This window comes from Nothoprocta perdicaria, unplaced genomic scaffold, assembly GCF_003342845.1.
Source record: "Nothoprocta perdicaria isolate Ctin4 unplaced genomic scaffold, notPer1 scaffold_67, whole genome shotgun sequence".
Classification (NCBI taxonomy): Eukaryota; Metazoa; Chordata; class Aves; order Tinamiformes; family Tinamidae; genus Nothoprocta; species Nothoprocta perdicaria.
Window position 1 is genome coordinate 2,357,944 of NW_020455943.1, and position 26,792 is coordinate 2,384,735.

At 36.3% G+C, this 26,792-nt stretch overlaps 1 protein-coding gene across 1 annotated transcript in view; it reads left to right on the forward strand.

Annotated features, from left to right (window-relative positions):
• ADAMTS20 (ADAM metallopeptidase with thrombospondin type 1 motif 20) overlaps nucleotides 1-26,792 on the forward strand; it is a 94,860-nt gene that overhangs the window by 24,081 nt on the left and 43,987 nt on the right. The window contains exons 4-19 of the mRNA XM_026050272.1: nucleotides 1,382-1,465; nucleotides 2,176-2,300; nucleotides 3,183-3,223; nucleotides 3,534-3,639; nucleotides 4,678-4,824; nucleotides 5,282-5,423; nucleotides 6,732-6,836; nucleotides 16,583-16,728; nucleotides 18,134-18,315; nucleotides 18,461-18,597; nucleotides 19,718-19,835; nucleotides 23,531-23,626; nucleotides 24,149-24,315; nucleotides 24,428-24,557; nucleotides 25,656-25,782; nucleotides 26,393-26,603. Of these exons, the coding sequence (XP_025906057.1) occupies nucleotides 1,382-1,465; nucleotides 2,176-2,300; nucleotides 3,183-3,223; nucleotides 3,534-3,639; nucleotides 4,678-4,824; nucleotides 5,282-5,423; nucleotides 6,732-6,836; nucleotides 16,583-16,728; nucleotides 18,134-18,315; nucleotides 18,461-18,597; nucleotides 19,718-19,835; nucleotides 23,531-23,626; nucleotides 24,149-24,315; nucleotides 24,428-24,557; nucleotides 25,656-25,782; nucleotides 26,393-26,603 (2,064 nt within the window). The remainder of the gene's footprint in view (nucleotides 1-1,381; nucleotides 1,466-2,175; nucleotides 2,301-3,182; nucleotides 3,224-3,533; nucleotides 3,640-4,677; nucleotides 4,825-5,281; nucleotides 5,424-6,731; nucleotides 6,837-16,582; nucleotides 16,729-18,133; nucleotides 18,316-18,460; nucleotides 18,598-19,717; nucleotides 19,836-23,530; nucleotides 23,627-24,148; nucleotides 24,316-24,427; nucleotides 24,558-25,655; nucleotides 25,783-26,392; nucleotides 26,604-26,792) is intronic.

The following is a 26,792-nucleotide window of genomic DNA, read 5'->3' on the forward strand; positions in this document are numbered from 1 at the left end:
GAGAGACTCCTCATTCCCACCTTAGAGTTATTGGAGACTTTTGGCTTGTAACCAAGGAGGTCTCCATGTGAAGGGAAATGGACAGTAACTGTGCTTCTCTGAAGTGTGTTTTCCATGTGGATCCCAAGGCTCAGACTCCTTCCCTCTCCTATAGAGCTTTCTTTCCAACTTGGGTATCAACGAAAAAATGAAGGGCAGACCGTTCTGCAATGCACCTTTTATCCACTTTAAGGAAAGAGTGTGGGAGTCAGTGCTTTGTTATAACTTTTAGCAGAACTGTTTAATCTCCAGCACATAGGATGGGTACCCAGCAAGGATGTGCTTTGACAAGCAGCCTCAAATGTAGGGTGCTCTAAGGGAAGTCTGTTCCTCAGCCTCTTGCCCTTTGTCAGCCCTCGGGCCTGAGTTTCTGCATCGTGGGTGAGGTCTTGCTGATCTGCATCAATGTGATTAGTTCCTTCATCCCCTTCCTTCTGTAGCCTTGCAGACGATAGGATTACAAGCCAGGAGGGAGGAAAACGACAATTCCCTGTTTGGTGGTAGCTCTTATTTAAATAATGTTGTCATTTAGCAGCTGCTTTAAGCAAAATGGTGGAACCCCTAAGGACAGGACGTCTGAACCTGACATTACAGAGCACGAATAAACGTTTTTATTGCCTTTATTAAGAGGATCTTTCAAAATGGTTCTGTTTTGGTCTGTGGATTTGACTCATGAATTTTACTGTCTAGCCATAAGATTTAGATGAAAATGTCTGGTGTGTAAATATGAGCTTTGTACGTGAGGAAATAAGCCTTTGCACAGTGTGTCAGGTGGGCTTTCAACACAGGTTTAGAACACGCCAGACTTCCGGCTTCCATTAAAATCAAAGACAAAATAATTAGTTCAGGGTTGTTTTCTGAGGCTCTAATATGCTGGGTCTTGATTCTACAAATCATCCACATGAAGCAGCTTATGTCTAGACTGATTGTCTTGTTCTTACTGCATTAAGTAACAACAACATTATCAGCATGATGTCTGACTTTGAGAATTAATATAAAATTCTAACTATGGGAATTTAAAAAACACTGCTCTTTTTCTTTTTTTTTTTTCCTTTTTTTTTGCATTTAGGAAAGCTATGATAGGATAATAAGTTTTCTTATTGGTAGTGGATTTTGACAACACGATTTGCGCATATTCTGACCTTTGTGCTTGTTGTAAATATGAACTATTTTGAGGTACCATCTTACTTTGAAACTTTGAATTTATCATCATACTATTAGGTAGAAATGTACAGATGGACGCAGGAGATATCTATTGTGTAGCAGCTTGTTTGTGTGTCAGAACAAAGTTGTTTTTTCAGATGAATTTCATATTCTAATTTCCTGGCTTTTTTCTCTTTAGGTTGCAGCAATCTATAAAGATTCAAGTATTGGAAATCTTATAAATATAGTTATTGTAAAGTTAATTGTAATTCACAATGAACAGGTAGGAAAAATATTTATTAAAAGATTATATGTAAATTTTCATTGTAAATAAAAAAGTAAAGTATTTTTAAATATATTCTTTTCTTTGAGTATAGACATATGCTGTTTAAAAAGAGAAGAAATGCTGCGGTAGCACACAGCAGATTTAATTAATATGCACAGAGGATAATTGCAGATACTTTACTTAATTACTTTATTTCCCCATTTCTCTGTTAAAACCTACTCTTGACCTGAATGGATTTAAAGGTTGTGGCATGATTATCTAGAGCTTGGCATGGCTATCTTAAATAGAGTTATAGTCATGCAAGCATGACAGGGAAATGATGACTTTTGTTAGGGGGTTTTGATCAAGTTTTCAGTCAAAGCAAATATAATTATTGTAAAATGTGTTTTCAGATTACAACAAGTAGATATTTTTCAAATATTTATTTTTCCTAACTATCTCACCACCCAATTTTTCTCTGTCTGCATGATGCATGCTTCTATATATTGATTAAAAATAATGTTTTTGATGTGCAATGACTTTTAGCTAAGTCCTGATATGACAAACCTGATACTACAAACAAATGTGTGCGAGTGAACTTGGGGAGTCCTGCTGACCTTTCCATTCACAGGGATCATTTTACAGATATGGGGCACAAATGACAGAATACGAAGGGCAAGTGCATGAATATTACAAACCTGTTCTGTTTCTTGCCGTTTCTTGCTTAGGAAGGACCAGCTATTACTTTTAATGCAGCTACCACTCTTCGTAATTTTTGCTTATGGCAGCAAGCACAAAACATTTTGGATGATGCTCACCCTTCCCACCATGACACCGCTGTTCTTATCACTAGGTACAGTATCTGAAATAGCCAAGCTGGTTCAGCTAGGTCAGACAACTATTCTGTTTCTTTGTGACATCATTATTTTTAAACTTTCCACAGATATTTTTCATAGCTAGTTGGAAAAATAGAGAATATCTTTACTCCCCAAACCACAGTTTATGAGTTATGTGAGCAGTAACTCTGACAATACCATATTAGTAGCTAATGAGTTGATAACATTTTCATTGATGGTAATAGAAATTTAGGCTCGAAATTCTTACAGGTTTATTGTATAAGTGGCAATGACATGGTATTTTACTGAATCTAATGGAATCAGGGAAAGAAAAATGCATCTATAATTAGAATTACTAAAAACTTACAAATGTGAAAACAAAATTAAAAATTAGTAGGCATTCTTCTTGCACTCTCTTTTCCTCAAGGAAACTTCTGATGTTTGTTGAAATACTGTCTCTCTTGCTGTTCTTTTTATTTAATCCTTTTCGGGTGTTCAAGTTAGATGCTCCCCAGCACTTAAAGTGATTCGACTTTGTCCTTAATTTTACGTCATTATTTTAGCAGATGGACACCTGCATAAGGTATCTGCATATATACTAAAATCTGCACATTTTTCAGCAGCATTTTGTACTTGATTTATTTTATGAGCATTGTAATGAAATAGTTTAGTGGTTGAATTGTTATTCTTTTCAAGCTAGACAGAAAGCGATACTGTGAGCTTAATCTGGTGAATTTAAATTACTTCTTTCATCAGAATGCAAATTGTTCAAATGGACTGTAAGATTAAAAACTGAGCATCAGATTCTCAATTGCTGTAATTTATGTAGCAGCACTGAAATAATACAAAATGTTCTTTTTACTTGACGTATTATTTTAAAATACATCTTTTCCTTCAAGGGAAGATATCTGCAGAGCTAGAGAAAAGTGTGATACTCTTGGTGAGTTACTCTCTTTCTTATCAGTATGATTTTACTCAGAAAGCTTGTAAGAGAATTCATTGTAGCCAGGCAAAAATCAGAAAATAGATGCAAAAAAGTGGCATGGACAAAAAAATGAACTGTGCAATACTTCTGTGCCCTATATTAAAATATTGTATATTTTAATGGTACATGATGTTTGTTTTTATATGTTTGGCTGCATAGTTTCATCATGACTTTGAACACATGTGCCATAGTATTCATTTATGGAGTCATTCCTTCCACAGGAAAGCTTGTTCTACTGAGCTTCTATAAGAGTTCCATTTTGCAGGTTTAGCAGAGCTAGGTACAATGTGTGACCCACTACGCAGCTGTTCTATAAGCGAAGAGAACGGATTAAGTGCTGCTTTTACGATAGCACATGAACTTGGACATGTGTAAGTACCTATTTCCCAGCAGGTAAAGTTGTGCATTTTCCTTTGAATATAATCATTTTCCAATGATATGCTGTTCAGTTCTAAGCGGGAGCAGTCTGCTGTGTCTGTGACTCTCCTAGGAGAGTCATTATTTTTACTCCTTGCTTTGAGCAAATTCTGCCCACCATCTAGGAAGCCTTGGATCCTTATAGCTTATCCAGTTGCTCACCATACAGCTGTATTCCAACTGTCCACCATGTGAACTGCTTAGGACAGCTATCTCGGATATATAACATAGTCTTGTCAGTTCATTGTGCTGTAGACTCAATAGAAATTTAATATTAAGACAATTCTTAATATAACAGAAATATTCTTCCTTCTGTTCGCTCCTTTCAGAATACAATAGAATAACAGAAAGGGAAACATTTTACAGAGAAAAATAAGAGGAGCTGACAGCATTTTATTTTTTGGAGCATACTTCATCAGAGATGCCAGACAGGTGCTATACTATAGCTCCATGAGGCCTGCCAGAGTGTAGGTAATGATGGCATTACAGAGCTCAGCTAGTTTGTTGATTTTTGTATGACTGGAAGTTCATTTGAGTACATGCCATTAGTCACAGTACTTAAACTGAACTACAAAATATATGGTAATCATAAAAAGGAGAATGTTGATGTACTCTGTGTAGTTATTCAAAGGTTGGAGCTGAGATTAATGAATTCAAATGTAGTCCAGTTATGGTCTGCATAATCAGTTCTGTAGTTGGGGGATGATTATCTATAGTGGCATATTCCCAAAAGATTAGTATTTTGCTAAAGAATTACTTGGAAATTCTTACTTTGTCCATCATTCTGTGGATTATATAGAGAATTTTGGATAAGGATGGAATTTTTGTAAAGCATTTCTAATGTAGACATCCTACATTTCTTGCCATGTCAGATGGTCATAATTTGCAAGGCATTTTCAAATTCAAAACTTGGGCTTTTGCTGCTACAATCAAAAGAGCTTAAATTAACTGTTACTGAACTTGTTTTGGAGTTTGTTTATTTTGTGTTTTAGATTTAATGTGCCTCATGATGACAGTTTTAAATGTAAAGAAGCTGGAATTAAACATCAATACCATGTGATGGCTCCAACTTTAAATTACCATACAAGTCCATGGACATGGTCAAAATGCAGTCAAAAATATATCACTGAATTTCTTGAGTAAGTATCAGTATAATGTCTTTCTGAAAAGCATTTTAGAAGTATGGCTTAAATATGAAGATTGTTGCTGTTACTGTTTTAACCACTGACTTGCAGGGTGTCGATCTTCTGGAAACATTTAACTCATTTGATGATGAGTACTTCCATTACTTCAGTACATCAGTTAGGTATCTTTAATAAAACCTTTTGGAAGCACTGTGAATGAAGAATTCTGGTTAAAAGGAACAATTTGCAGGAGAGGTAACAAAAGGATGACAAAGTATTTGGAGAAAAAAAACCATTGTCTTTGTTTATTTTTTGCTTAAAGTCTTTCTTTGGGAAGGAATTAAGAGAAAATGCTCATATGAACCCATAATTAACTTCATTGAGACATGCATGTGTAAATGTTTTGTGATTTGGCCCCTGATGAATCAATTAGGAGTGATTAATTCACATTTTGTTCCTGTTTTTACAATAGTACTGGTTATGGTGAATGTCTCCTAGACAAACCGAGTGGAAGAATTTATGATCTTTCCTCTCAGCTGCCTGGATCAATGTATGATGTCAATAAGCAGTGCGAACTTATGTTTGGTCTTGGGTCACAAGTATGCCCCTATCTGGTAGGTGGACAAGGCACAGACTTATGCTTAATAGATGCTACTAATTAATAATTACTGAAAGATAGGCTTTATAGGGAAATCTCAGGAACTCAGTTTTTAGGTATAGCGTTATCCTGATATATGTCAAAGGGGAAAACCTTCAGCTGAAAACCTACAGCTCCATATGCTAGAAATATATGATTAACACGTAAGATGAATTAACTTTGATTTACACATCCAGGAGTATGGTTATGCTTTCCTTAAAATCGATAACTGTATTCCTGTATCATCAGAAAAGGAATTATTTCTATTTCAGAGGCTTTTACAATTGGTAGTTTTCACATAACAACCACAGTACTACAGCTCTCTTTTGCTTACTTATCTTAAGAGCACCTTTATAGAAGTTATAAGTTTAGTATTTTAATTCCAAAATTTGCCCAAATGTTTGTTCCAAAGTATAGAGTACTCCTACTTTGCCAGAATCAGAACTCTTTGCATGTTTCTCATGCCTGTTGGTATGTGTGTTTTGTATGTTTAAACAATATAAATTATATTTCTAGCAAAATTGGGATCTGGAAAGAAAGCTATGCACAGACTGTTGTAGATGTGTAAAACAATGAAAACCTGAATGGGGCTTGTTTGTCAATATTATGTAAAATACAAATATAACATGATGACTTGATTCACTACTGGCACAGTCAGATTTTGGACAAACTTGTAGAACAGTCATAGCATGACTTGTTGGAGCTGTTTAGAGAAGAGAGCTTAAGGTGAGATCCAGACTGAATTAAGTCTGCCAGTGAAGTGAAGTCCTGTTTAGGAGATGTCACGATTTATAGGATAGAAAAGGATAGCAGGATCTAAAACTTGAAGATGTTTTATTAAGAACTACTTTGTAGTGTTTGTAATACATAAGAGTTGATTTGTCCGTTAAAAACTCTTTTTAACAAGTTGAAAAGGAGGATTTCCTCTTAGTTCTTTAGGCAACCTGTTTTTTAAAAAATAATTCCAGTTCTTGCCTTTTTCTGGGAATTACATTCAAATTTTGCGCTTACTTAGTAACAACTGTAATCTCTTAGTTGCTTTTTTTATTATCCACTTTTATTTCAAATTATCTACTAACTTCATAAATTAAGTTATCTTTGATTTCTCATCAAATCAGTCTTGAAATATTCCCTTTCACTCTCTGGCCTCCCACAAAACCCTGCTTTGTGTTTTCACATAGTTGTGTGACAAACACGTTACAACCCGAAGTGTGAGGGGGAGCGATGCCAACACCCTGGTGACCACCCAAAGCAGCGTGACGAGCACGGTTGTTTTTCTTTGCAGAAACAATGCAAACGCTTATGGTGCACAAGCACGGAAGGAGTTCACAAGGGCTGTCGGACTCAGCACATGCCTTTGGCTGACGGCACGGCCTGTGGTGTGGGAATGGTAAGCCCTTCTTTGCTTATCAGCGCTTGCCCGTGACAGTCACTGATGGAGATAAGACAGATCAATGGTGCTGCGGGGCAGTCCTGGGCTTGGAGTGTAGCGATCGTGTGAACCTGGCCTTATTTTCTCTTACTCATGGCGTGATATAACACAAGTTGTCCGCTGATAAATGTTAAATTTCTACAGATGCCTCACTGGTAAAAGCTCATAGATCTCAGGGAAAATCTGATATGTCCCATTTGTTGTTTGAAATTCACACGTATTTTTTGCCACATTGGCCAGTAATAATTCAGAGATGAATTTCATGGAGACAAGATCTCCTAAAAGCTTATTTTCCCCAATTTGTCATGTTGAGGCAGTTCCTCTGAGCTAGAGGTGGTTAAGTAGAAGTGTACTTGTATAACTGAGGTACTCATTTGAGAAGTCTTCCAGTTTCCTTTAGATTCCTGCCTTAAAAAGACATTTTTGTGTTGCAGCTGTTTCACACAAAGTATGTAAGCATGCACAGATGCATCTTCAGTCATTCCAGAAAGTGTCTTGACTACACATAACTTGCACTGCCTTGTCTATTCTTAACATAATTCAAGGTACTTGGATCTGTTCAGTGCTAAAATCTGGGAGCTCTCTTCTCACTTACATGCTACTCTCTAGGACTCTGCTTGCCTGTGTGATGTGTTGAATCAGACAAAAAATTTAAGAAAAAGAAATGCAGCTTGGATTCCTACAGCCTTCTCATTAGATTGTTGGGTAAAGAGTGTCTGGTGTGAAGAGGCAGCACAGTCTTCCTCATGGGGCAGTTTTCATCCTTGATCTCTGTGCTCTGAGGAATGGGATTTTCTTATGCATCTTGATTATCTAGTTTGTAGATATAGGCAAGGCACTTACAGAACCTTGATAGAAACAGAAGTATTTGTGTCTATCAGCTGAGTCCAGGGTTAAGAGGGAGAATATGAAGGTTGTGGCTTTAGATTTGCTGCACTTAGATCGGGAAATGAACAGAAGTGCTTTAGTTCTCTGCAGATTTAGTCTTTGGCTTCTCTTCTTTGGCTTCTTCTTTTTTCATCAGAAAACAGAAGGGTTTTCTTATCTTTCAGGGCATTGTGAAAATAAATATTTCAGAGATTCTGATGTGCTTGGATAGGACAGTGATAATGATAAGTATAATGGGTTTACTAGGTTGAGCTGCTTTTAATATTAGTGTGTCTTGGTGGCTTCGGGGCCATGGGAACAAAGTTGTTTTTTATCTATTGATATAGTTGTATAGTCAAATAAATAAGACAAGTTAATGAAAATTAAATTATTTGATATGATTTCTATGTATAATAGATTACTACTTTTAACTCTGCTTGCTGGTAGATTACTAGTTACTACTGAATTTTCCCCAGTAATTTTTAAAATTTACAGACTGCTTTTTTCTTTTTCCATATTTGACAAAGCATAAATGGCGAGGAATTTGAAAATCATGGTTTTACTGAATAAAATAATAATAATTAAAGTAATTAAAATGTGTCTCATGGTTTCTGTCTTGCAAAATCAGTAAAGGTTATTCTGAAGACTGCAATGGAAGCATCGCTTGACTGAGTCCTGTGTATACAGCTGATGATATAACTTTTAACCTATTATTCAGAGTCAGACACTGAAAAGAAAGGAAGCTTGCTCATTTAGATTGAACTTCACATATAACCTTTAGTTTTAACAGGCTTTGCTCAAATTTGACAACATCAGAGCGCTTCCTCTACATAAGTATACAAAAACCTACTTCATGTAATTACTGCAGTGAAACCCAACAGTTCTCTCGAGGAAGTGAACAGATAATTGCAGTCATTACCTCTGAAAGAAGTAAGAAAGAACAGCAATTATTGGAACAAATTGTCATCTTTTCTTGCGTAAGAAACAGCTTCTGTCTATGTGTTTCTGTTGATAGGAATAAGACATAGCAGGTAATTTTTGTAATATTTTTGAGTATGATAAATACTTATATATAGTGTTTGCAGCATTTTTTGCTGTGGTGAATATAGAAAGACATTGGTAATTTTGGTTTCAGTATTTTAAGCATTTAGATTTAGATTCACGGTGGATTATGTTTTTAGATAATATATATTTATATATTTTATATATATATATTAGATCATATGCCTGGTTAGCATTTTTTGCTCTGTGTTGATATAACAGGCCCTATACCTGTCCTTCCACAAAATACATGAAGAAATAAATCTAATAACGTGAAAGACTCAAGTTAAATAATAAGCTGCTTTTTCAGAATGTCTGTACTTTTTAATAGAGCATGTTCTTGCCATAGCTGATGGCAATAGCTGATACAAGTGCTTTGAAACAGAATTTTATCTTGTGTATCTCATGGTGCACACACCAGTAGAGCTCAGCAACTTCTTAGTGTATGTATTATTAGTCACAGGTACTGGTAGCATTTTCTTATAACAATAAAGTGAAAATGCAGCCTAAGTTAATTCAAGATCATTGTGAAGAGTAAAGAAAATATTTGTATGGGGATTTCTTCTAATCCATTTCTAAGATAGAAAACCCGTTCACTTTCATTGCAATTTACTATCCATATTTTTGTCTGATCACAATATACTTTGTTCACTCTAGAGTTAAATGCAGAAATTAATTATATTTGGACTTTTGGGGCTTCTGTATAAGGCTCTTAATTTTTTTCTCTCCTACTTCTCTTTTTTACTGCTCCTGTGGCCCAAATGTAGTAATTCAGCTGTCCCCAAAAGCAGTTTCTCACTCTGTTGGTACTCTCCATGTGTCTCATCACTTCAGGTGGTTTTTATGTTTGCTTTCTCCACAGGATGTCTAAGCATCTACCACTTCTTTTAACATCACACAGACTGCCTCTGAGGCAGAGGATGCAAGTTTAGACTCTCTGGCCTAATTAGTACTTCAGAGAGAAAATAATATATGAAAATGTACCAATATGAGAGAAATTACCAGTTTTACAGTAGTGAAGCTGCTTTCATTGGGTTCATTGCTTTAAAAAGGAATCATGAATATAAAGAAAATATTTACATGCTGCAGTGAGGATCTGGATGTCAGTGGAGGCCACTATATTTTACAGTACTTATAGAAGAGAGTTATTTCCCATTAGAGCAGATATGGAATGCTTTTATTGGGCCAGTTCCTAACCTTCATAGTTAGTGTTTCTGCCACATTCCAGGTAACAAATAATCTGATAGATGTTTTGGAAATGTGAACAGTTAGAATAGATCTTTGCCTTCTGCTTACTTTTAGGTTTCCTTGTTGCATTGGATTACAAAATAATTCCTTTAATATTACTGCAGACCAACAGGCTATCAGGGTTATCTCTTTGAGTTAAGATTTCCCTTGCTTTTTCTTCATTACCTGTTTCTCTTAGTTTTTTGGAGACCATTTTGTTCAAGAGTAGTAAGAAGTAAGGAATTTATTTGAACTTTTTTTTTCTGGGCTTTCTTTTTTTTTATAGCAAAAAAAAGTGAGATTGGAGAGTTACTCAAGTCTTGGCCTGGCAAATACATCTGTTCAAATAAGAAAAGGTCAAAATCATGTTAGTAAGTAGAATTCTTTCTCTGGAGTCACTAGATTTGTTCATGAGTCTAAATCTGCAGGCAAGTTTTCTCATTGTGGTTCATCCCATTCACAGAAAATAATCAGTGCCATTTTGTGGATGACCAAATTAAAAACCAAAAGGAGTAAACTCATTGTGTAAGAAAATTACAATATTTTGTGTAATGAAGATAAAGTATAGATATTATATATATCCACCTTCAGCTGAATTCCCACTCACAGTCTTTTTTTTCCATCTAATGCAGTGATACAGTGTTTATCACGTGTGTACTTCGTGTGATATTCCAGTAAGGATAACTCATTTGACAGAGGAGGTAATGCACATCATCTAAGCAAAAAGAAAAGCCTCAAATCAGGAACAGCTGATGAAATCATCAGTATTCCATGAATGGCTTTGCTTAGAATCAGCCTTTTTGCTATGAAAATAACAGTTGTCTTTTAGTCAAATTACAGTTTGATCTTTCCTGGATTCCTGGGCAGAATACAAGCATGTCCTTATTCCATTTGTTCCTTAGAATTTAGAAGGCAAGTTAGGAGGCAACAATTTAATCCAAACCCAGACTTTTCCATGTTCTGGAGCCAGTGAAGCTAGTGTGGCAATCATTCATGGAGGACTCTTCATCCAGAGGACTCGTCCTCTCTGCTGCCTCAGTATTGCACATAATGACAGTTTGTAGCTTAAGCACCACTTAAATAAACGTGCCAAATCTGAAAAACTGTTTAGCAGCAAAAAGAAATACACATGATACAAATGCCGATGTGATTGCGAAGGATGCGCTAGTGCGTGTGTGCATGTGTGTGAGAGAGAGAGGAAAAGATGTTAATTACTACTATTCACTGCAGATATAAATGGTATATTGAGCTAGTGTTTCTGAAAATATCCAGAGTAGCTCTTAAGTGAGTTAAGATTTTATCCTGGTCCATTTATAGCCGCATAAGGAGAGGGATACAGGGATATTTTACTGTTGATGCAGACCGAAAAGTATTTTTCGGTCTGATGCAGGAGAAAGGATTGCTTTGATCAGTAAAAGAAGTACCAGTCTTGGATTTTGAGGCATGTTTGCTGTTCTCTGGTTGTAGGTTATTACCCATTGAAGATTTCTCTTAAAATCTTTACGTTGTATGACTACCTTGCGAATGAAATGCATGTAGATTGTTAACCTGAAAGAACTGTTCATTCTGTGTATGTATATGCGTGTAAAGTTGGTCTAAAAATCTGAAGGATTTTAATACTGATTTGGATGATAATACTATATAGAGGAATACATAAGTCATCAGGGAACCTGCAGATTGTCCTTTAAGCATTGAGTAAAACACACTTGAGACCTCAAACCCAGACTTTTTGCCATAAACTGGGATTTTTGTGAAATTTTTTTGATGACAAATGATTTCAGAAAAATAAAATTTTCTGTGGGAATATTTCATAGTAAAAGAGAATTAAATGTTGAAAAGTTGATTAAAATATTTTGAAGATAATTGATTCAATATGAGTGGTAGGTGTAGACTGCTCTGAAAATCCATAATGCAGAGATAAAAGAGACCTGTGATGCTGTAGTAGGCAGCTTAAGTTAGACATCTCTCCAAACTCATTTCTTTTGTCTAGAATAGTCATTTTATTAAACCTGCAATTTTCACAGTTATTTCATAGTCCTATAGGCTCCACCCCTCCTGGAATTTTTACTTGGAGTCTGCACTCTATCTTCTCTCAGAAACAAGAGGTGGCAAAGGTGTGAGGAGTATGTGTGCTATGGGAACAAGCAGAGGAGCAGAGAGAGGCCTCGTAGGCCACAGAAGGAATCTTTATAGCCATATTCAGCAGCTCATGCAGGGAGGAGGCTGTAGTAGTACATTCATTTCAAGAGCCTGCATGGGAGCCCTCCATGAAGATTAGTAGAGCTAGAAAGGACAGCTCTGACATTTGTAAGCATTGGCATTCATCTGAGTGCTCTTCTTATTCCTTGGTTACTGGTTTACTAGTGGAATGTGCTGAACTTCTAAGATTCATTCACTTGTCCCAGTTCTATGTGATTGGTACTTGCTTTGAGAATGTGTGTTGTCTGTGGTACCTGCAGACCAGCCGCTGCAGAACAAACTGGTCTTTGAGTGTGCTGTTTGTTTTGTCTCTTTTGTGGCACCAGGAACACCCATTCTGCTTGCCCACCTTCAGTACACTATAGCTATTGTCTTTCTGTGCTATTCTTCTGTGCTGTTTGCTGTAGTACTTGCTGGCCCATAATCTTAGGGCTCTGGCTGGGTATAAGGGGTGAGGAATTCATGTGTCATAAGACAAAAGAAATCAGAGAAATATAGATGGATATTTGAAAGGTAGAATGTAGGCCATTTCTAATCCTGAAAAGCTTTATCCTTTTCATTTCTTTCATATATTCCTCTCTGTGCAGTCATCTCCTTTCCTTTTTAGAAGCAGCTACCAGCAAGGTCTTTAGAAAGATGTGGGTGTCTGGAAGTAAATTGACTGCTTATTCATGACCTCCCTCTTTTGCAAGGCTGGATAGGACTCCAACTCAACTCATGCTCTTTGAGTTTGTCACATTGGCCATTGAGGGCTGATGTCTCAATCTTTGTCTCAAGGTCTCCAAAAACCATATCTATACCTAGCATATCTGGAGAATATGAGGAGTCAAGATAGCCTTGGAGGCAGTCGCTTTCCTGCCAAAAGTGATGTCAGACTGTGTTGTAAGAAATGGCTACTTCCAGAAGAACTTTAGTGCTGCTGTACATGCATCTATCACTTACTCTGATTCAGTATAAGTTAACCATAACTTATCGGGTAATGCTTTAGTAATTTCTTCCAAAGTTGCTTCCCTTGGCAAGTACAAAAGCTATAAGATATGCTGGGCATACCTGAAATCAGCTTAGCAACACCATAGTTGGATTCATTCGTGCAAATTCAATTGCTTATTGTAAACAGGTGATTGGGGATGGCAATTTGCATACCAGAGCTTCAGTGACCCTGGATTTGAATCATTAACCCACCCTTTCATATTGTTAGATATAATAAATACAAGTGGGTTTGGGTCAGAATTGCTACCTTTTGGGCAGAAAAAGGTCATTTTAATGAGCTAAATTAGAGCAGATTTGCAACTTGCTGTAATCAATGTGTTTGAAATTACAAGAAATATTCATTTTATATGATACATATTTTATATTTGCCTTTACAAATACAGGGTGGAAAGCTCATTGGTGGTTAGGTTTGTGATAGTTCTGAATATCGGTGTATTCTCAGTAAAGCAATGATTCAAGAAAGCACAAAGGAACATCTGGAAAGTGTCTGGAGCCTGAGTTTTCTACTGTGACTTCATCATGTTGCTTCTGTAGGAATGCAGCAAATAATAGCTGAGACAAGTTCGTTGAATAAGCTATTAAAATCCCAGATGCGAACATATGCTTAGCATTTTTATGGATGAAATTAATGCTGTGTAGGTATAAAATTTCACTGTACAACTCTCTTCTCCTGAATTCTTCCTTCAAGTTCTTGAAATATTTTTTTTCCCTTCATGGAAGAAGATCATAAATTCCTGCTTCTAGTTTCTTCCTGGATGCAGTATTAATTTTGTAAAATAGGATTTAGAATCTTTAGCTGATTGTATTTATACATTTCCTCAAATGCTAGTGATAAATTCTAAGAAACGCAGGATCTTAATGTTTTCTTGTATTTACACTTTGACATAATGCAGCCATATATTTTTGAATTGGTGATTCTTTTACCTCATTAAAGTATCAGAAGGTTGGGATGCAAAGGCACCCTGAGTGCTTCTGATAAAAAACTGATTAAAACAGTAAAAACTGTAGTGGGAAAATGATACAATGTGCAAGGCAGATACCCAGTGAAATGGGGTGTCTTTTCATTGTTAAGTCACTGCATTATCCTTATCACCAGACAAGAGGTGACTGGGCCAGTTTGTCACATCATTTCGATGTTTTTATGGCAAAGTACATGTAGTTTTTGTTTTGTGCTTGCTTTGGGCCCAAATTTGCTTTAAATGGTCATATTTTCAGCTGTAAGGTGCTATTCAGAGCATAAAAGATTCCACTGATGTGGAACAGAGTGAGCAAGAACTGTGCAAGTAGATTGTTCTATAACCCAGCTAGATTAAGACCTCTGGCAGATTCAAAATGAATCTGATTATATCACAGATTCCTATTCTGAGAGCAAAATGATTGCTAGAATATAAGCATAGGTGTTAATATAATAACATATACTCATTTAAAATATTGCTTTAGTAAATTTTTTATTTAGTGGTGAAACCACAGAAGAACATACAGGCAATTCTGGGCCCAGGAGTTACATGTCACTTATTTAGGTATATTCAGAAAGATGGTACACACCATTTCTGGGTGTTTAGCCAAATGCATGTTCATTGATAGTTCCCATAATAAATGTTTATATGCTGCATATGTCTATAAGTAGATTTTTTTTCTAATTAGAATTTTCATGTAACATTTTAATTAGCATAAAATGGAAAAAATGGATCTTCTGTGTATCACAGGTCTTTAGACTGTTTTATGTGACACGCGCTTTAGGTAGACAGAAGTGTTTTAGACTTCTGGATGTTAATATGTTGTTCAGTGCCACAGAGAGCAGAGAAGGAAAAGCAAAAGTGCTCAGAAATAATAAGCCGTTGAGCTGAGCTGAGTTGATATGATCTGCTCTGATGACTAGCAACTGATGTGTGTACATGCTGCAGGGGAAGAGGGAATAAGTCACTCTGTCAATGTGTCTCAGAGAATTCCTTCCTGATGGCAAAACCAAGTACTGGTTTAATCCCGAGTTTCCAAATGACTGTCAAAAATAGAGAATTCCCAGTGTTGAGTATGAGCACTGATGCTGCATAGCCCATCCTGCCCAGTGTCTTGTCTCCACAGGAGTGTGTCATTGATGCTTCAGAGAGAGACTGAAGTTGAGGAGGATATCGAGAACACATTCGTATTGATAGGAGTTGTAATATTATAATTTCTGCTACCTTATAAATTGTCTATTCTGGTAGATAAACTCCTCCACTATGTTGTGGTCGAATATACCACTTAGGTTTTTCTATAGCATGCAAGTGAATTAGAATTCCAACTGTCATAAATCATCAGTAGGATTAGTGCTTATAATGCTGCAGATTCTTTGGAGAAAGTCACACATGCACCAATCATGAGATTCTCATTTAGACCTTTTAGTCTTCTGGTTTTTGGGTAACTGCTCAAGTGGATAAATATGGGCAGAGTTGTGGACTTAGAAAATACTGAGAAGCAGGAAGTTCATTAGTTCATTTTCTGAAAAGACCTTAAAAATTATGATTTAGGCTAACAGATAAAGGTGGTGAAGCTTCATAACTGACATGACTACAATAGAAAATATAACAGAGTGGCAATCTTTCTTTTATTGATAATTCAAAGCCCAGAAGGTGAAATGAAAATTGTAACTTTTGGCTGACTTTATTTAGCTGAATGTTGTTCAGTTTTCAACAGAAATCAAATCTAAACTGACACATAGACATTGCAATATAATATCTTGCTCTGAAATTACTATTTCTTTAAACAATATTTGCTATTACTGTTAAGGAACAGTAAACTTATTAAATTAGTAGTAAACAATTAAAAGATTTTAATAGTTACTTTGTAGCTGTTAAAGTGTGAGTAGAAGCATGATCTGAAGATCTGAAATGTCTGAAAATCTGTATGCTTTTTCCAAGCAGCTTCCCTTTCTTTTTACCTACAGTAGCTAAGAATAGCTTAGCTTTCGCTTTGGCATTTCCTATACTTAAACAGCTTCAACTTATTGGTGATTTGTTATTATACAATTTCAGGTTATTAACCAGTGTCAACTAATAAAACTGGAAGTTTCTCATACATATAAGACTATTGCAAACTAGCGTTGAAGTTTGTGCATGAAAATATATCAGGAGTTTGAGACAGGATTTTGAGGTCCTCATCTAGGTGTTTGAATAAAGAGAGAAGATCTAAAGAAATAAGTCAGAATTCAGTAACATTCACAGAGAGTTTGGATTCTAGACAGCGTTTTTAAAAATATGGCCACTGCATAAGATGCCTTAAAGGAGAGAATGTCCTGACCTTGTATAAAAGTACTGACCTATTAAATTCTGTTATTTTTTAGCCTGAGGCATAGTAACCTTTTGACTGACTGACATGTTTTATTTTGATTCTCAAATATGTAGCACTGCCGCCATGGAATTTGTGTGAGCAGAGAAATGGAGACACGTCCTGTAGATGGAGAATGGGGACCTTGGGGACCGTATAGTTCGTGTTCAAGAACATGTGGAGGTGGAATTAAGAGCACCACCAGGCTATGTAATAGACCGGAGTATGTTTTTTATTGTTGTATTTATGCTAGTGCATAATGAAGATATTAACATTTTAGAGATGGTTCAGAACAAAATGAAGGTAATTATGGTGGCAGGAATTACTCTGAAACACCAATAAAATAAATGATTGTTTAGGGCAGGTCTGAAAGCAGGGATGTGTTTACAGACTCTAAAATGCAGAAGACTTTTATCACAGAATGATTAAGGTTGGAAGGGAGCTCTAGAGGTCATCTAGTCCAACCTTCCTGCTCAAGCAGGGACACACAGAGCATGGGCCACAGGGCGGCATCCAGGCGGGTTTTGAAGATTTCCAGAGAAGGAGACTTCACAACCTCCCTGGGGAGCCTGTTCCAGGGCTCTGTCACCCTCACAGGAAAGATTAGCATTTTAGATTATTTTTATCTTAGCTTCACCATTCACCTTTACAGATACTTCTAAAGAAGTTAGTTAGTTGTTAGTTCTTTTTTTCTAACAGTACTGTGCCAAAAGATTCTTTAAGCATTGAGGTGCTTTCTCTGGAACATTAGCTGCAATATAAAAATAGATGTATTCCCAAGTATTCTTACTAATGCAACACTTGATTTGCTTTTATCTCTCTTTTTTTTTTTCATAACATTGGTACCAGTAATGTTCGCAAGGAATGCTCACTAGAGGGGAGTTATTTACAACTTTGGAAAAAAAAATCCATTGCCTGAAAAATGCAATATGTTTTTAATTCTTTTATAAGAAAAGACAATGAGATAATACAGATAATTAGAAAATGCTTTAGTGATTTCAAAGAATATTTTAGACTTTAGAGTCTAAAAGGGATGGTTTTCACAGTTTACCTTTTTAAGTTCTTCTTTTGTTCCCCAAATTGAAACCAATATTAATGCTACCAAAAAGGGTGTGTCACAACTCAATTCTGTCTTCTTTCTTTGATATTTTTAAAACAATTGAGTAGTTTCAAATTACTGAGGGAGGTGCAATTTATAGAAGTATAGGGATGAGATTACAGCTAAGTTACTTGAAACCTTACTGAAACGTGAAACTTAATAGTGCCTTTTCCAGGGCAAAATATTATAAGAAAAACAAAAATGGATCTAACAGATTTTTACCTTTTAATTATACTTTATATTTAATGAAATGGACATTAGTTCTAATTCTCTGCCCTCTCTGAGTCATAGCAGTTAACATTCAGTTTTTATTTTCTTGCATAGATATAAATGTATGCACAATGCAATGGAAGAGAAGAGGGGCTTTTAGGTGTGCATGTGTGTGTGTGTGGACAGTCAATAAAGGACCATAGGAAAAATGTTGTGTTATATTTTTCTTTCATATCAGTGCCTCAAACCACTCCCCACTGAAAAACAGCAATTTTAGAAAATTGAGAGATAGTGTTTTACATTTAATTATTTTTGTTAGACCAAGAAATGGAGGAAAGTACTGTGTTGGCCGCAGGATGAAATTTCGATCATGTAATACTGATTCCTGTCCAAAGGGCAAAAAAGATTTCCGGGAACAACAGTGCTCTGAATTTGATGGCAAACATTTTAACATCAATGGTCTTACCTCTGCTGTTCGCTGGCTTCCAAAATATAGCGGTAGTAAGTAATACAAACTTTTTGAATTAATGAATTCCAATGCTACTTTACTTTGCTATATAAATACATTTGCTGTGTGCTACTTTATCCTAAAACAGACAAAACAATCAAAACAAAACAAAAACACACTGTTGGATTTTCTTTCCAGTTTCTATGAAAGATCGCTGTAAGCTTTTTTGCCGAGTTTCTGGAACAACTTCCTACTATCAGCTGAAGGACAGAGTTGCTGATGGTACTCCCTGTGGAGCAGAAACCAATGACCTTTGTGTTCAAGGCTTATGCAGGGTATTTAAATCTAAACTTATTAATTACTAAAATCAATTTAAGAGATCGTAAAACAGATACTAATTGTACATCCAAACAACCATTACTTGAAAATCTATAAAGCATGTTTTTTTTGTGTGTTTAAGTAAATTTTGATCCCTGTCAAATTAAAGATTGAGTGTTGAACATACATTTCAATCTGAAAACCCACACTTTTCTTAAGTCTAGTGTGTAAAGGGAAGGTTAGTAGTGTTGAAATGAGTAGAGAGAAACAGATATAAAATTGGTGTAAAAGGAGGAACAAAGCATGCTATATTTATTACCATCATATTTCAACTACAAAAGAAGTAAGAAGGTAGAAAATCCGGGGGCATATTGGTTACATATTTATGATTTCATTGCTCAATCAAGAAGAACTGACAATTGAAAAGGATCTTTTCAGCATTCTTAACTTGACAAAAGCTATAGAAATACCACAAGATTATATCAGGAGAGACAAGCTCACATATTCTAAAAATTAAAGACTCTCTGTCCATTTTAGTACTGTTGATTGCAGTAAAATGGACTAACTAAAAGATGAAGGGAAAATGTAGCCTTTTTATAGTGTTGAATCAATAGCAAAGAGGAAATGCCAGGGAATAGTCCTGTATATGATAAGAAAAAAAAAAAAAAAAAAAAAAGTTTAAGTAAAGATATATAAATGAAAGTATTCTAGTTTAACTGCAGTCTCCTTGTATTCCTTTGTTTATTTTGCAATAATGTCAGGCTTTAAAAGAATCAATGACCTCATGCATATACTTTAGACTTCTAAGAATTTTTAAAGTAAATATGCCTTAAGATTTTTACACTACATTTAATATTTTATGCAAAATCTTTTTATACTATTAAATGTATTCTTATACACTTTTTGACATATTAAGTGTGTTTGCATTGCACTTTCTTAGTACAACAGAACTATTGTGTTTTACATCACAGCACCCAAAATCATAAAAGGCTTTTCATGGATTGCCAAGGAGCTGGAGATATTCCTTTGATATATACAGTGAATAAAAATGTTTTTTGGGGGTGGGAAGCTCTTAGTTTTTAGCTTTCATTGTTTTTCATTGGACTGAATCACACAGGCTTATTGTATGTCTTTTAGCAAGCTGGCTGTGATCACGTCTTGAATTCCAAGGCAAGGAGAGACAAATGTGGAATCTGTGGTGGGGATAATTCTTCGTGTAAGACTCTTGCAGGTACTTTCAACAGTGCTCGTTATGGTATGTCTTTTTTTTAAAAAAAATTTGATTTAGATCTAAATCAGTTTGATTTAGAAATTATAGTTTGTGTTTGCAGAAGTATGATTTCAGTGCCTGTTCTTTACAGTTTTTGCTGGCAAAAAGTATCCCTGACCCATGCCCCTTCAAAGCAAGTGCTGACACACTGGGAGATTAAGCAGAAAAGGTCTATCTGCTTTAAGGTCAAAACAAAAGTCATGAAACAAAGATATGATGAGGAATTGTAGTACTTTAAACAGGGGACTCACTTCCTACTTCGCACTTTTTGATGTTTCTTGAATGGAACTATGCAACTGGAGGACTTATTCCAGCACCACCTTTTGGTTAATAAGAAGATAGTGAGTGGTCTGTGACCTGAGCAGCTAGTGGGCTTCCTTTTTTTCATACAGTGAAAAGATGTGAAATGTGAACCTTCTTTTTCCAGTGACTGGAAAAAGGTTCTTTCCTCATCGTTGGCATGTGATGAATGAAAAACGCTTCTGAATAACTTTCTGTTTCTTTGTATTAACTTCTCTAGCAGAGCTAGTGATAGCTTTTATTTCACTACATAGCCTATTCTGGGAAGTATGGGGAGACTGCTCTATGTGGCTAACAGTGCAGTTTAACAAGAGCATACAATGTAGGGGCAGAAGACACTAGTTAATGTAAGATTCCCAAAGGCCATTTTAAGCTTTCTTACTGGTTAAACCACAGGCAAAGTGAAAATAACACCTGGAAAGCTACCAGACATTGTCTTCATTGAATAAAGGAATTACTGGTCAAAGAGGAAAGCATGCCCTGTATCCTGTTAGATTTTCTTTTTCCTCACACAGGGATTATGCTAAGCAAAAAATACAAAAACACCTAACAGTTGCATACAACTGCCCTCCCCACATACATATCATAGAGTCATAGAATCATAGAATGCCGAAGGTTGGAAGGGACCTCAGAGGTCATCGAGTCCAACCCCCCTGCTCACACAGGGTCACCTAGAGCACGTGGCACAGGGCTGCATCCAAGCGGGTTTTAAAGATCTCCAAAGAAGGAGACTCCACAACCTCTCTGGGCAGCCTGTTCCAGTGCTTTGTCACCCTCACAGTGAAGAAATGCTTCCTTAAGTTCCTGTGGAACTTCCGATGCTTCAGTTTGAAGCCATTTCCTCTAGTCCTATCCCTGCCCACCACTGAAAAGAGGCCGCCCCCCTCCTCCTCACTACCTCCCTTGAGGTATTTATACACGCTGATCAGGTCCCCCCTCAGCCTCCTCTTCTCCAGGCTGAACAGACCCAGCTCTCTCAGCCTTTGCTCATAGGGCAGATGTTCCAGGCCCCTGATCATCCTCGTAGCCCTGCGCTGGACTCTCTCCAGCAGCTCCACATCCCTCTTGTACTGGGGAGCCCAGAACTGGACACAGTACTCCAGATGTGGCCTCACCAGGGCTGAGTAGAGGGGGATGATCACTTCCCTTGACCTGCTGGAGACGCTTTTCTTAATGCACCCCAGGATCCCGTTGGCCTTCTTGGCCACCAGGGCACACTGCTGCCTCATGGTCAACTTGTCGTCCACCATGACACCCAGGTCCCTCTCTGTGGGGCTGCTCTCCAGCAGGTCCACGCCTAATCTGTACTGGTGTCCAGGGTTATTCCTCCCCAAATGCAGGACCCTGCACTTGCTCCTGTTGAACCTCATGAGGTTTCTCACCGCCCAGTCCTCCAGTCTGTCCAGGTCCCTCTGGATGGCAGCACAGCCCTCAGGGCTATCAGCTACTCCACCCAGTTTGGTATCGTCGGCAAACTTGCTGAGGGAGCACCCCAGCCCTTCATCCAGGTCAATATATATATGTAACTTTTTTTGTGTCTTTGTTTTTTGAGAAATTGGAAGGCACAATCACCTTTTGTATTAAAGACTGAATTTCTGAATGTCTGCTCAAAGTAAAGGAAAAGAATGTAATATTTTGATCAATCTGAGTAAACAGCTATGGATGTTTTTGTTTTCCACCATATGAAGGAACTTTTAGTTTAAAAGTAGTACAGGAATTACATAGTAACATAAATGTTCATGTCAATATATCAGTATATCAATATAAAAGATTTTTCAGGTTAGGCATCAGAAGATAAGAATGCTTAGCTCTGTGAACCTGGCCTTTTTCCTTTTCACTTTCCTTATTCCCTTCCATACTCACACAAACCGTTTTACTAAAGCAGAATGTAAAATCAGGCAAGAGCAGCATGTGGGATCACAGGTATGTCCTCGCAGTCATACAGTTATAATAAAGTCATTATGCAATTAAGCAGTAAGTGAAAGTCATCAGAAATTCAATGAAACACCAGTTTACTTGGCTCTCAAATTAGGAAACAGTAATCTCATTATGGGTACTTAGTTATTATGTTAGCTACTGCCTCTTAAAACTAGAATATCTGAGATTATCTGAAAAATATATATGCATATATATATTCTCTCTTATTTTCTCTTCTGCCTCCGTATTACCACAAGCTGTTCAGTGTGTGACGTGGAAGCTTTTTCTGTGTGTGTATTTCATAGTTTTTACCTATCTGGCGGCAGGTTGACCAAATGCTGTGTGTTTATCCAGAGCAAGCAGTCAGTTTGCAATTGCAGTGCTGCCCCCGGCTGGTAAATGTGACCAGCCTGGTCTTAGATTGAAACGCGCCTTCTAAGTCCATGGGATAGGATTTTTAAATGAAAAGCATGGAGCAGTCAGTCTCCTATACATAGGAAAAGGAGATTGCTGATTATTTTGATACCCACAGAGATGAGCTAACTAAACAAAATTAAATCCTGACAAGGCGATCTTAAATACAGAAAAAGATCTGGAAATTCTAGCAAAAGGTATATTACATATTTGTGTTTATTTTTTGTTTCATATTTTCGTCATATTTAGTTTTCCTTAAACATGGGGATCTCTTTGGATATGTAAGCAGCATCTGTGAGAGGCAGCATTTTTTTACCTATGATTGTGAGCAAGAGCAACAGTTTTTCTAAAAAGCAGATCTTGACACAGATTATTTTGTTACCTGAAGACAAGACTACCCTAATACTAGTAGAAGGATTACAGGAAAGAATGACTTCTTTTTGAAGCCTATATTTTTCTGGAGGAAGCCAGGCCAGTAACATTTTGAGTGGCAGAGCATGGATCAAGAATAGCTAGTTTATCTGATAGATCTACTTATACTTATGACCTGCAGCACTGCAGTAGACTTGTTCTTCAGGGTGCTGTCATGCAATATTTTTTGTAAGACAAGGAAAAGCTAACCCAGTTCTACAGAGAGGGAGCTGAGGTACAGTAGGTTAAGTGACTTACGGAGAATTCTGTGTAAGTTCCATGAACAGCCACCATTTTTCCCTGAGTCCAGCAAGACTGCTCTTCACAGTAGTCATTCTCTTTAGAGACTTTTCAGTTCATTTAGCTTTAGAGTTCAGTTCACTTTTAGAGTTCAGTTCAGCTAACTTTATTAAAAAAAAAATTAATGATATTTCTCATCATATATGTTTATAATGATGTATATAAAAATGTTTACATTTCCTTTCTAAAGCATTAGGATATTCAGAAGTGTTGTCATTGGTGCATTACATTTTTTTTAAATTAAAACTAGATAACTGTAGGTTAGGTTTGGAAGGTTCATATTTACTTGTATGGGACAATTTTTGTGTATAATTAGTTTGTGAATTTTTATGTTGCAGGTTACAATGTTGTAGTGAATATTCCCAAAGGAGCAACAAACATCGATATTCGTCAGCACAGCTACTCAGGGAAACCAGAAGATGACAACTACCTTGGTAACAGCATGCTCTGCACAGCACTCGTAGATGGTTTGTGTGTGCTTTCCAGAGATCTGCTCTAGACTTCTGTTATCAAAAGTCTTTAGAGCAAATATGAAATGACAGGGTTTCATGATTTGCCTGATTTTCTTTGTAGGTGTTTACAGTGTTAATAAGAATTTCTAGATTTCTTAAGAAAAATGGTTTTATTTGTCAGAAAATGAATTATAGCTCTGACAGTTTTTGAGTATGTTGTGGCCATGTTTATTAAAAGACTGTGAGTGAACTAACAGGGCCTGCCAAAGGTTAAAAGTGATTATTATATTTAGCATTTCAACAGAACAAGTATTAATGTTGAATATTATTAATGCAGAGAAAATCCATGGCATCTCTTTAGGTGAGAGTAACTCATGGTTGGGATCAGTGCATGAATTTTAAAATGCTATGCATGGAACAACATAAAGCTAAGTGTTGATTTTTTTTTTTTGATAAAACCTTTTAATTAAAATATTTATTCCCAGTACTTTATTTTACTTACAGCTTTATCTGATGTTCATGGAAATTTTATCTTGAATGGAAATTTTGTTGTAAGCATGTCAAAAAGAGAAATCAACATACAGGGGGCTATTTTTGAGTACAATGGTTCAAACAACACTATAGAGCGAATTAACAGCACTGATAGAATTGAGGAAGAGCTAATTTTACAGGTGAATTTTTGAATTTTTCATTATTTTGAAAATTTACTATGTGCTCATAATGTTCTTAGTTTATGTCATGCACAAATTCACTAAAAGTGGGTATTATTTTATCTCAATTAAGGTTTTGTGTGTAGGGAATTTATACAACCCTGATGTACGTTATTCATTCAGTGTCCCAATAGAAGACAGAAACGATCTGTTCACGTGGGATCCTTTTGGACCCTGGCAGGACTGCAGCAGAATGTGCCAAGGTATTGTGGATTCTTTCTTCCTCAGAACCGAAGACCTGATGACATCTGGAAAGGAGCTAGTCTTAAGTAGTTGGGATTTTGTCACCCCTAGCAATAAGGGAGAAACTCATCACGCTCAGTAAACTTTAGGTACACAAAGCTTTTAAGGACAGACTGACTTCAGATTCCTGTTACCTGGTTTCAGTATTTATCCAGTGCAATCCTATATTCAAAATTCTATTGTTCATCATTTTTTTTTTTCCATAGGAGTGATTTATAAGAAGTATCTCAACCAGGTGTTTTGAATCTTTGAAAACATGGTATTCTATATCTGCTAAGCTATAGATCTTATCTATCCACTCTTTTATTATCATTTTTCCAGATATCCACTACCTGATTTTTCTGGTATCTTTTATCATTTTTTGTTTTTCTCTTATTTGAGATAAATGTGGTTTAGATTTTTTTTATATTTTTTGTCTAGTGTTCTATAAGTCACTCTAGTGAAAAACAGAGCCGCAACGTATATGAATTGTATGTTTAAAGTTTATGTACACTTAATAATAGATATAGCAGATGCTAGAAATGTCTATACCTCAGGTAGACGATATAAGTTTCTTCTGGTTTTGTGTCAGGTTGTAGACATGCTCATGTGCTAGACATGTAGAGCTGTCAACTTTGGTACTTCCAGCACTTTAGGAAACCTTTCCAGGTACCTGATGCTCAAATTTTGTGCCACCTTAAGAAAAGGATCATGGCCTTGAAATGAACATAGTTGTGTAATTATCCAAGGATAGATGTGATGCATTTGCAATACTTAGCCTGCTGATTAAATGAACTGTTGCACTTTGTATTGCAGTGTTCTGGGTGCTGGTGCCCTCATGAGATCATGGGGGCATGGCTGGGAGCCATCAGGGGGTGGTGGATGTCACTGGGACAAGGATATTCTCCACAGGAATTTAGTCAGCTGGACTAAGTAAATATTTTTGTGCAGAATCTGCTGTATACAAACATTAGTGTTAATAGGATATTGCCATGAAATTGCTAAATTATAAATCAGATATTAGTGGGGAAAGGCATTCATCTTTTAACCCTTTTTTGCTTTCATGCGTTCTTTACAAGGTATTAGAAGGAGGAGAATGACATGCGTACGTAAAAGTGATCATGTGGTAGTGTCTGATCAAAGATGTGAACTTGCACCTTCTGTACCAGAAGTCTTTGAGGAGTGTAATACAGAATGTGAATTAAGGTAAAAAGATGTTCTGTGCTGATGGAGCTATTGTGGTCTTATTTATTTTTGTTGATAGAGATCAAAACAAAATAATTCAGACTTCTTCCTCTCTCCATCAGTCTCTTGCTCCCTTCCTTAAGTCTGCTGATTTAATGGACGCATGCATTTGTTTTTCATCTCTAAAACTACATAGTACTCCATAGCTTTCTAATTTTTATTCGTTAGGTCCAAAGTTAGAATAAAAATCAGTATTACTGGGCAGAATATGTTTTTCACTAGAATTGTACCTACAGCTGGGACTAATTTGGAACACAATCATATGTTTCTGCACTCTGAGAAAGTGCACAATGAAATGTGTGGAGGATGAATGATCAGAATAATAGCTTGTATTTTTCAAAGTCAATTGGGAGATTTATACAAAAAATACTTTAAATTTAAAAAGAATTTTCAAGTATAGGAGTCAAATTTCTATCACTTTGTAAATTCCAGTCTTCATATAGGCCTTACAATCATATTTATCTTCTATCTAAAATTAATGTTTATACTGCAATTCTAACCGTATTCTCTGAGTGCTTTGCATTTATTTTTTAAAACATAGTTAGTTTTCTATAACAGTTTATCCTTGTAGGTGGTATAATGTTGGCAAAAGTGACTGCACATCCAAATGTGGCCCAGGGTATCGTTCTTTAGAAATCCTTTGCATGAAGTACTCCGCTGCAAAAGGACTCAGTGCCCCAGTGGATGATAGATACTGTGCTGATCAGCAGAAACCACCAACCAGAGAGGCCTGTCATGGGGACTGTATGTTAACAAGTTGGCACTACACAGAATGGTCAGAGGTACAAATTCAAAAACTTATAATTGTACCATTATAGTTCTGGTTAGTGTTCAGATCAGATTTTTATTTTTATTCTTTCTTTTTCCATTTAAGCAACTAGAAGAGAATAATGTTTGACAAGTCCAGTGTTGTAAGAGGAGCTAATAGCTCTATACTTAGATAACTATTGGACAAAATTCCTCATATTTTC